This window comes from Hibiscus syriacus, unplaced genomic scaffold (genome assembly GCF_006381635.1).
Source record: "Hibiscus syriacus cultivar Baekdansim isolate YM2019G1 unplaced genomic scaffold, ASM638163v2 tig00111504_pilon, whole genome shotgun sequence".
Classification (NCBI taxonomy): domain Eukaryota; kingdom Viridiplantae; phylum Streptophyta; class Magnoliopsida; order Malvales; family Malvaceae; genus Hibiscus; species Hibiscus syriacus.
In genome coordinates, this window is record NW_024063107.1 from 405,800 (window position 1) to 417,369 (window position 11,570).

Below are 11,570 nucleotides of genomic sequence, written 5' to 3' on the forward strand. Positions count from 1 at the left end.
GCTCATAATTTGTCTTCCCAACGCCAACTTTCAAACCTGATCCCGAAGTCGTCTGATCTCTGATTGTCGTTTTGAAACCACCATCGTGTTCGTCATCGAGCGATGAACAAAACCCTTAAAGAAATTGAAGTGAAACGCTGCCAAACGTCGTGAATTTCAAGTCAAAGTCTCGACTTTTTTTAGCACCACCGTCGAGAAAATCTTAAATTCATCGTCGATCGTTGCTCCGTTTTCAATACCTCCCGCACCATCGTGTTCCTTGTATCGTTTCGTGTTCGCCGGTGTATCCTTGTCTCCGTCGGCGCAGCGCGTGAGGAGGTGAAGCGGTCAAAGTTCGGATTTATTGAAATCGAGCTCTCCACGTTCAAAATTTGAACCGAGATTGTAAGTATCTTCAAATCGTTTAAAATAATTTTTAGAAAATTTTCCCGATTTTTAAGACCCCGAAAAAATCGTAGCACGTGCCCCCACGAGCCACATGCGCGTAAGGAGCTCCGAATGTTAGACCAAAACCTAAACAGTCACATATCCCATTGAGAGATTCCCATTATATTCGAAACAATTTATAAAACATTAGAGGTAATACGGAACAAAATATCGATAGTACAGATAAATCCAAAATGATAACAAAATACATGTCACCAAATATAACTGGAAAACACATAGAGATATACGTTCATACAAAGTAAAAGTAATTGATATCCCTTGATGCCAAATCTGTTAGATCACGGTTTGCTGTTATCTGAAAGGGTAAATTTTACAGAATGAGCTAAAAAGTCAGTGTGCTTCATACAGTGTATAAAAACATACAGATCAAATAATTCAGATAAAAAAACTAAATTAATTTATCAAATACATTTTAAAAATATGCACACTACCTCCATCCAATCACCAGAATGTATAGGTTCACCCGAACTATACACCAGTAAAGTTTAACATGTGCACAAAGCATAGGAACCTAGGAAAACCGTAAGGCTTACCCTTGCACACAGCACAAAAAAACCTGGGAAACTGTAAGGCTTACCCTTGCACACAACAAAGGGACTTGGGAAATTGTAAGGCTTACTTTTGCACACAACAAAGCTTACCTTTGCACACAACAAAGGAACCTGAGAAACTGTAAAGTTTACCCTTGCACACAGCAAAGGAACCTGTGAAACTGTAAGGCTTACCTTTTCGCACACAACAAAAGGACCTGAGAAATTTCCTTCAATCATACCCCCAATGACAATAATAAACATGTATGTATTGGAGTAAAAACGGTAATTAATCCATTAAATATGGAAATGTTCCATATTAGAAATCATGTATAAAAATACTGTAACTATAAATCATATCAAAAATATACGGTAAATCAGACATTAAATAAACATTATTCAGAACACCAGATATTTTCTCATAAAAATATTTAATATACTCATAATGTAAAACAATTCAGATAAATAGTTTAAAACTGTAAGATAACACCGTCAGGAAACACACCTATAACAGTATGAGAAATCAGATAGGAAAGCCTACTATTGGGTCTGTCGATTACGCTTTGCTGCAGCGCTAGATCCTACGAATTGGAAAAAAAAATCCATATTGGAATCCTGACATAAATAATCTTAATATTTATTAAATAATTTACGGAAACCTACGGGTAAATCTCGTAGTACGCGGTTCGGACTTATCTGATAAACGGACAACTCCGGACCTAATTGATCCTCGCTCAAAACAGAGTACCTTCATAAAATATCTTATTGAATTCCATAATCATATCTGAAATAAATAATCAAAAATGCTAAAATACTAAGCATTTTGGGTTAATAAGCTTGATTCGGGGATTTCAAATCAAAAATTTGGCAAAACGGATTTCGAAATCAGATTCAGGACGTCAAAAACATAAAATATGACATTTTAAAATTTAAATTTGTCAAAGTCAAAGTCAACGGGTTTGACTGACGATTTAGAGACTTTCGGGTTTGAATTTGGCGAAACGGACCTCAAAAACGGATTCGGAACGTCAAAAAATGTCAGGATGAGTATACTCAGAAAAAGTCAAGGTCGTTTAATGGCCGGTCAACGCTGGTCAAAGTTGTGGTCAATTGTTTACACAATTATCACGCTAAACAGAAATTAATTACAAAACTAACACCCTTTTTAAAAATATTTACGAAATTAACACCCTTTTAAAATATTTACGAAACTAACACCTTTTAAAAATATTTACGAAACTCACACCCTTTAAAAATATTTACGAAACTAACACCCGAGTCAACGATTGGGTCGTGTCGGATCGCTTCGGATCGGTCAAACCGGTCAACTGCATTAAACCAACATTCGGAGCTCCCCCACGCGCATGTGGCGGCGCGTGCGACAGTTTCCGGGGTCCTAAAAATCAGGGAATTTTTTTAAAAATTATTTTAAGCGCTTTTAAGGCACTTACAAATCTCGGTTCAAAATTTTAAACGGTAGAGAGCTCGATTTCAATAAATTCGAAACTTTGACCGCTTCATCCTCACGCGGCGTCGCCGCCGGACAAGGATGACACTGGCGGACTCGAAACGACACAAGGAACACGATGGTGCGGGAGGTGTCGAAAACGGAGCAACGATCGGCGATGAATTTAAGATTTTCTCAGCGGTGGTGCTAAAGAAAAGTCGAGACTTTGACTTGAAATTCACGGCATTTGACAGCGTTTCACTTCAATTGATTTAAGAGTTTTGTTCATCGCTCGATGACGAAATGACGAACACGATGGTGGTTTCAAAACGACGATCGGAGATCGGACGGCTTGGGGATCGAGTTTGGAAGTTGGCGTTGGGGAAGGCAAATTATGAGAATCAGAAACTAATTGCACGCATATATAACCCAAAACCTTTCGACACTTCTAGGGTAAATTAAGAGTTTGGTCCTTGAATTTCCTTTAACTCTAAAATATGCTACATGTTTTAAAAACTTTCAATTTAATTATCAAATTCCGTCAAATTACTTAATTAATTTTTTTCTTTTCCAATTTTCCGGGTTATTACAAATTGGGTATGCACTTGTACCCATGATCGCTAGGGGAATCATGTTGGGTGACGACCAGCCCGTGATCCTTCACTTGCTCGATATCCCACCTGCAGCAGAGGCTTTGAATGGTGTCAAATTGGAGTTGGTGGATGCAGCATTTCCTCTTCTAAAAGGTATATTTGTTCATTATCATCGATCATATTGTTCGAGTTTTTAATGCTGTTTGTTGTCGAGCTGTATTTAAAATTCTACTGAATTTGCATGAATATACCTTTTGTTGTTTTGGTCAGGTGTTGTTGCTACAACCGATGTTGTCGAGGCATGCACTGGAGTCAATGTTGCTGTCATGGTTGGTGGTTTCCCAAGGAAGGAAGGAATGGAAAGGAAAGATGTTATGTCGAAGAATGTCTCTATTTACAAGTCTCAGGCATCTGCCTTGGAACAGCATGCAGCTCCAAACTGCAAGGTGAGATAAATATTGTTTCAACGCTAAATTTCTAGTATTTTGGTCACATGTGAAATGAAAAATCCCAGTTTACGTTTTTAACTCTAGTTGTACAAAATGTTTGAAATAAGTCTTAAAATTTCTTATCCACACCAATATAGATCGGGGCAAATATAATTTGCTGAAATGAAGCTGTGTTTTTAAACCTTCGAAGTGTCTACTGTATTTTTTGATTTGTTACTGATTTGGCTGGAATGGAAAAACAATATTATCTTATAAGTTCTTAAAATTGTAAATGAGATACATTGCTTTCTAGCAATATGCAATGGCATACATAATCTTTCATGGGTTCTTTGATGGCAATGTAAAGTGGCAAAATTGTGGAAAATATTTCATATACTGTTGACCTTGCATGCTTTCATGTATTTGTTTGTTTCAGGTTCTTGTTGTTGCTAACCCTGCAAACACCAATGCCTTAATCCTGAAGGAATTCACACCTTCAATTCCTGCAAAGAACTTACCTGTTTGACAAGGCTGGATCATAACAGGGCATTAGGTCAAATCTCAGAGAGACTAAATGTCCAAGTTTCTGATGTTAAGAATGTGATTATTTGGGGTAATCATTCATCAACTCAATATCCCGATGTCAATCATGCAACTGTTGGAGACAAGCCTGTACGTGAGCTTGTAAGGATGATGAATGGTAAGTAGAGTAATACTAAAAGAGTGGTTATCTGATGAAACAGATATTCGAACCAAGATTTTTGAGACTCATTTTGAAATTATTGATTCGTTGTTGGGTTGAATGGAGAATTCATCACCACCTTCAACAGCGTGGTGCTGCAATCATCAAGGCTAGGAAACTCTCAAGTGCACTATCTGCTGCTAGTGCTGCTTGTGATCACATACGTGATTGGGTCCTTGGAAACTCTGAGGTTGGCAATTTTGGTTAATCGGTTCTTTTTAATGATATTTGATACGGTCACTGTTATTTTTCCCCCCGCTTTGTTTGGTTGTACTGGCAGGGCATTTTTTCTATGGGGGTCGACTCTGATGGATCATACAATGTACCAGATGGGTCATTTATTCCTTTCCTGTTACTTGTAAGAATGGAGAATGGACAATTGTCCAAGGTAAGAATACAACAAAAATATGAGCCAGTATCTCTGTGACCTGTGGCTAGTTTTATGCCGGCATCTGTTAAATTAATATGAATACGGATCCCATACCAAAGTGCTGCCACATTTTGTTGAAATCTTGTCGTTGCTATACTTCTAATCTTACTTCAATTTCTTAGGAAGTTTGGAGATTTACCAATACCATATGCATCAGCAGCTTCTCTATTGTTCAATTGCGAGTTTCTTTCCTCATTTAACCTTTTTAACTTTGTCTTGGGGCTGGCTATTGATGAATTCTCGAGGAAGAAGTTGGACTTGACCGGAGCGGAGCTCGTCGAGGAGGAGTTGGCATACTCGTGCTCTTGAATGTGTTTGAAAGAAGTGTGTTCTTCCGCCTTAATAGGGTTTAGCTGGAGTTTTGCATAAAAAGCCATTCTATATGAACTGTTAATGATCGGTAAGCTACATCCCGATTCCCCGGGTCTATGTCATCGTGCATGTACTCGATCGGGATATTTTGGATCTTTTATTCGGTCATCCCTGATTTTAGCTTCGATATTAACTGGGAATAAGCAGTTTATGTATGTTGCTGCGAATACTGGTGTTTGTGTTTGTAGTTACTTAAGATGAGAGATTCATATTTAGATAAATATGAATACGTTCATGATTGTCTTCATTCATTCTGTTTGATGCTTAGATTATAGTTATTGTTAATTTTTCTCTCTTGTAGTCCAAAATCAACAATGTTATCATTTTAAATTTTTAGTTAAAAAATAAAATGATGTAACTCGAAGGATTTGATAACTAAATTGTTGAAACTAAAAATGAGGGATAATAGTTTATAACCTTTCTTTGCATTTGATCCGCTTAAAATAAGGCTTAATTATAAAGTAAGTGTTCAACTATACGTTTTATTCAAAAGGGTGTTTAATTTCTTTTTTGAATCATCCAAATATCTAATGTACAAACTTATCATTTTAGAAGCTCGGGACGTAACGATTGTTAAAAATATCGTTAAGTGACATTTGTCGTGTTTTGGTTTGTAACATCTTAAATTATAGGTAGTGATTAAATTAAAATTTTAGAATTTGAGGATAAAAGTAGAATAGTTGAATAGGTCAATGATTTATTTCAAAATATTTCATGAAAGTGTAGTAATTCAAAGGAATTAAAGAGTAAAATGGTCATTTAGAAAAGAAAGATATTTTTCCCCATTATATGAATTGATTATATGAAAAGATACATGATATCCAGAAATGGTAAATACAAAATCACATGATAAATGAGTTAATGATCATGATAAAGATGGTATATGTGCATGTATACATTTTGTTATATGAAATGTTTTATGTTTTCATTATATGTTTAAATGTCTCACTAAGTCTATGATTTAGCGTGTGATTGTTTCATACGTAGGTTTGAAAGCGAAAAAAGAGAAGTAAAAAGTTATGCAAGACAAGTCAATTCTCATTTCCAAAGATCAGATCAGAAAAGAAGTTAATAGTATGTATTTTGTAATACTTATAGTGGTTGGCATGTAAACAAAGATTTGAATCGATATGTTAATCGGTTTTTAAAAATATGGTTGAATTTGTAATGTTTTAAAGTGTATATGTAAATGGAAATTTATACAGATGAAACCTTAGATTTTTATGAATTTATATGTATTATACGGAAGCACTGTATCAGGGTATCGGTTCCCTGTAGCAGGGGAATCGGTTCCTAGCAGAACTCTGGAAAATTTAACATTTGGTGTTTACGACACTGTTCACGCCGTATTTTACTGTTTATAAATACAATTTTGCCTCAAAATTTTATAACAACACAATTCAACAATATATGATCGTATTTTCTTGATATAAGTTCAAATGTTTTGTAATTTTGCAAGAATAAAGGTTTTGAAATGTCAATGACATCGGTCTCGTATCCGTGTCGGAACGGGTTGGGGTGTTACATGGTAATTTGATTTTTAATTTTTTTAAAAACTATTATATTATAAAAAAAATCTTATATTGTAAAATTACAAATATTCTCAAACCTAATCTTTAACCCTAACTCCCTTGTCAGCCATAGTCGCCCTTGTCATCTCTTGGTTGATCGTTGTTCCCTTACCGTTGTGCGTGTAGTTGGATCGCTTGGGTGTCACAAATTTGAGGGTTGAGTTAGTTAGAGACACGGTTTGGGTTGCGATTTTTTGTTTCCTTCGTAGGAGATGTGTCTTTATGGTTGAGTTTGGCTTGTCATAGGGTGGAGGTTCTAGTGTGGGTCGACGTCAAACGATGCCGCCCACGTGAGTTTAAGGTGACATTGGGGTTTCTAAAATTTTGAGATTTTTATAAAGTTTTTGGAAAATTTTGGATATATATATATATTATTAATATATATATAATATTATAATTTTTTTTTTAAAATTACCAGAACATGACATATGTTATTTAACGGTTGAATTAACAATCATTACGGTCTAGACACCTAAAATGACAACACTCGTAACATTAGACATCTAGATGATTAAAAACAAATTGGACACCTACTTAAAAAAAGAGTCTAGTTTGATTACTTATTTATAATTAAGCCAAAAATAATGTGCATTTGATATCTAAACATTTCATTTAGTACAAAAAGAAAAAGATAATATTTAAAATATGCTACGCCAACGCATCAAATCAGGTCTAAAAGATACAATACAATTGAAGCTAAACTAGCAATTTACATTTATAATTCTATGCATTACAAAGAACATAATACAATCAAAGTTTTAAGTAGCTATCTAACCTATCTCAAGCTCATATCAGGATCATCTTCGTCATCGAAATCTTGTTCACTCGATGGCCTGGTTCTCTTTCTGTCCCTCGCCGATGATGCGGTTCTTCCCTTCTTTGGTTTCCCTCTGAAAGAACAAAATAAAGATCCATGTATTAATAGATAAGTAAAAAGTTTCACTTGGGTAATGCCAAAAACTCACTGGCCATTGGCAGCTAAGCCTCCACCCTTAGACCGGTCGGATCTTCCATCTGCCACAGAGCGGATGCCAAATCAAAGGGCGTCTAAAAATAGGGTATGATTAGTATAGTAACGAACAATGCTTACCATCCTGTCGAACTCCGAGTTCTTCAGCCTGGAACATAAAGAAGCAAAGTGAACAAAAGCAGTCTTTGTTAAATCTGAATAACTGATCTCGACTGCATGTAGTTTTGAGACACAGTCTGGCGTGACCATTTTGCGCAATTGATTTCTGCTAAAACAAATGGAAGTTGCAGCACAATTGCACAATCATGGTGAAACCGGAGAAATGCATTATTAAGTGGTTCTCAAGATGAGCACCGAGGTACTGACTTACGTTTCGTAACTCGGTTAAATGCTTTCATTATATAATATGATCATTGATGCATACAAGCGGTTCAAAGAAGCATATTACCGGGAAAAAAACACATTATTCTTCGATTTTAATCAAGTGCAGAAGGAAACCTAATACAGAACTTCAGCTAACCATCTCAACATGCATCGATGTTATCATATTAGGATACAGGACAAAATTTTCATGTCTCACCATGAAATAAACATGATATCCAACTACTTAATATCATCACATGCGAATGTGGCGATGACTCAAAGATGCTCTTCAGGAAGTCGATAGTTCCAATACCTGATTTCAATTCTCTTTAACAAGAATAAAATAAATATTAATCATACTAAAACATACTAGCCTTCATGAGCTCAAGCAGAGTGGTTGCTACCCAATCTGTTAGAAATCTTATTCGAAACTTCAGTTTCGGGATCACCAAGACATTTTTGCCTCTATCCATGATAAAGAACTACAAAGTGATAAAAGAACAGTTATGTATAGAAAACCGAAGCTTATTCATCTCATACCTGGAGACGTGACCGATGACAAAGAAAACAATCTATCTTCAGGCTGAAACTTCCTAGATCTCTTCAAGTACATAAAAAAAAATACAAATTGCCATGAATTTCATTCAAAAAAGATCGAACATGAAGTACTTTAATAATAACAGTGTTCAGTAGAAGTCTCAATTACAGACATGAATATGCTGTGGATTCCATTATGTGCTACTTCGAATCCAACTATGTTAATTTCGGGTACGGATATGATCAGGGAAAGTATTGTAATTGTAAACTAAGGTAACAGGGAAATATGTAAAAAATTATCATTCATTTTCTATGAAACTAAAAGTTTACAGTAAAGATTTTTATTCATACAGATGATGATAATTGCATACAGCCAGAAGTTTAGAAACTGCAAACTGGGAATTCAATGACTGAAAATGAATTCAGATGTAGAAGTCCCAACAATTAATAAGAACAACAAATGGTAAAGAGAATAGTTACTTTGCAGTGTTCTTGGATGAAGAAAGAAACCCTTCGAATCCTTTCAAAACATGCCCGAAATGGCTTGAATCTTGTAAATAATTAGTCTCTAACTCTAAACCTGCAACAAAATATGAATCAAATTGAGTAATTGAATTAACTGAGAAATTCCTGAAATTTGTACTCCTTTACTAAAACATACACATAAAAGAAAGCAAAAAGTAAGGGCAAAGTGGAGGGCATTGCTTTTCTCTTGTGGAGTTGCTCCAGCTCTGCATCAAGGTCTTGGATTTGGAGATATTTTGGAAAATATTATGTTCCTCATTGTTGGTCGAACCGAAGGATCGATGAGGTAAGTAGAGAACGTTCAATTGAAAGTTAGGTTTAGGGGTTATTTGTTTACTTCATAATGATTAAGCGTTGAATGATTCAGAGGCTCTGAATGAATTAGCTCTGAATGTGACATGTTGTTTGATAATGACTCTAAATCATTCAGAATATACTTCTGTGCTGAATCATTCAACACTATTTTGTTAAATCAGTCAGCACTGAATCATTCAGAGGTGCGAAACAAACGCGCTGAATGTTGAACGGTTCAACATTCAACGCTGAATGGTTCTATTAAGAGGCAAACAAACATCCCCTTAGTCTCGTTTCAGAATTGCAACAATTGAACTCCAAAGTTCAAAGTTCATCATGTGTTAAATTCAATTTATAGTTTCACTGATATTTAAAATATAAAAATAAAAAGAAAAGAAAAACCAAGTAAACAAGCTTAAAATCGAGTCAATAAACAAACTTTCAATGAGTTTGTTCATGAACATAAACAAATCAAACACACTTTTATTCGTGTATGTTCGTTTATTAAACGAACACAATTTTCTTGTTCATTCTTGTTTATTTAGCTTAATAATCGAACACAAAAGAAAATTAAACGAATGGTTCACAAATAGTTCATGAACAATTCATCAAACAATCTATTCATTTTAATAGGGGTGTATCTGGGCTTGGGCAGGAGGGGCACCTGCTTAGGACCCATAATTTTTATTATGTATTATACTTGTAAAAAATAGTTTTATTTTAATTTTTTCTCAAAATTTATTATTATGGGTCCAAAAATTTTCAAATATTTATTAATAGGACCTACTCTTATAATTCAGTTTTTCCTATATTTGTATAAGTATTGATTGTTTATCCAATATTTTTTTTTCTAACATTTGTTGTTAAAGGCCCAATTGTTTTCAATATTTATTATCAGTGGTCTAATTTTTGTCAATATTTGTTATTAGGGTGCCACATTTATTGTTAAAGGCCCAATTATTTTCAATACTTGTCAATATTTTTTACTATCGGTGTAGTGGTTTTTTGGCAATATTATTAAGTGTGCCTAGTTTTGTGTACTATTTTCCTCCATATAGGACTGAGGAGGTTTTTAATGAGACACATAAGTAAGTTTATGTGTATGGTTTATATCTTTCTGATAAAATCATATTGTCGAGAAAAAAATGCATTTTTATAATTCAACCCTTATAAAGGTTTTTAGAATTGTTCAACTTAACATTGATTAAGAATTTAATTAGATTAATTAGTCTGGTTTGAATATAAAGTAATTTCGTCCATTTATACCTCTACTTGTAATATCCTTGATAAAGTCAATATCATAATATAACAATTTGAGATGAAAACGAAAATAAAATAAGTATTTTATTAATAATTGAAGAAAACAATTTAGAATGAAAAATTCGATTTTTGACAGATTAAATGACTGGAAATAATTAGAGGTATGTCACCACAAAGTTTCCTTAAGGTAAATTTTTTACTACTCATTGGTGTTCGAGATCTTTAGTCACATGTCTCTCAGAATATAACAACGAGATGATCAGCGTACAGTAACACAACTATAGAGATCACAAACTATATATTGCCTGAGACAATAAATCACCCTATCAACACCAAACATGTATGACACTCTCCTATCATTAGGCCCGAGCCTTGAATGTCTCTACTAGGATCAGCCGCCAAGCTTTAAACATCAAATATCAAGATTTCGAAACTCGAACAAAGAACTGAGAAGATCAAACATTTACAGAAGATTTAAATGCATTCAAGTATTCATCGCAACATCCCAAATCTGGTTTAAAAAGATCATCATGTTGTGTTTATGAACATATCAGTCAGCAGCAGCTTCAACAAACAAGTCATGGGGTGTCAAATTCAGAACATTTTCAGTGATAAGACAAACCAAAAACAACTAATTTTCCAAGTTCAAACACATAAAAAGAAAGCAACCCACATAAAAAAGAATCAAACTTTAAACATGAAGGAAAGGAGAATACCATAGATCTTAATATATAGGAGCTTCAAGATTTAACAAAATGGGGTGCATCAAGAAGATATCTTTAGAAACAAGACAAAGTTGTTGTTGACGAAAACGGGTAAAGAAAACAAAAGAACACGAGAATTTTACGAGGTTCGGCAATGTGCTTACGTCCTCGGTGCCTAGGCGGCGCTAGAAGTTTTATTCAATGATATTTTAGGTCTAGGTTACATCTCTATTTATAATAGAAAACCCTGGTACATAATTACAAAATCAACCCTGTACCGTACCGCTGGGGCTATGCCCCCGCACCCCCAACCCACATAATTCGTAACCCAATAACGAGACTTTCTTTGTAAGGACA

The 11,570-nt window shown here is 34.6% G+C and overlaps 1 protein-coding gene, 1 long non-coding RNA gene and 1 pseudogene across 2 annotated transcripts; 2 read left to right on the top strand and 1 right to left on the bottom strand.

Annotated features, from left to right (window-relative positions):
- The first annotated feature begins 3,009 nt into the window (after nt 1-3,009).
- LOC120164045 lies at nt 3,010-4,168 on the top strand (annotated as a pseudogene).
- A 500-nt stretch (nt 4,169-4,668) lies between these two features.
- On the top strand, nt 4,669-5,167 carry LOC120164046. The gene is made up of 2 exons (XR_005519703.1): nt 4,669-4,701; nt 4,801-5,167. It is a non-coding gene; the product is annotated as an uncharacterized LOC120164046 (long non-coding RNA).
- Nucleotides 5,168-7,212: 2,045 nt separating this feature from the next.
- On the bottom strand, nt 7,213-9,297 carry LOC120164000 (chromatin modification-related protein eaf6-like). Its single transcript, XM_039173775.1, has 6 exons — nt 9,293-9,297; nt 8,912-9,075; nt 8,434-8,502; nt 7,651-7,680; nt 7,526-7,574; nt 7,213-7,450 (listed from the first exon to the last, which is right to left on the bottom strand). The coding sequence occupies exons 1-6, from the start codon at nt 9,295-9,297 to the stop codon at nt 7,336-7,338; spliced, it is 432 nt and encodes a 143-aa protein (XP_039029706.1). The 3' UTR covers nt 7,213-7,335.
- Between the last annotated feature and the right edge of the window lie 2,273 nt (nt 9,298-11,570).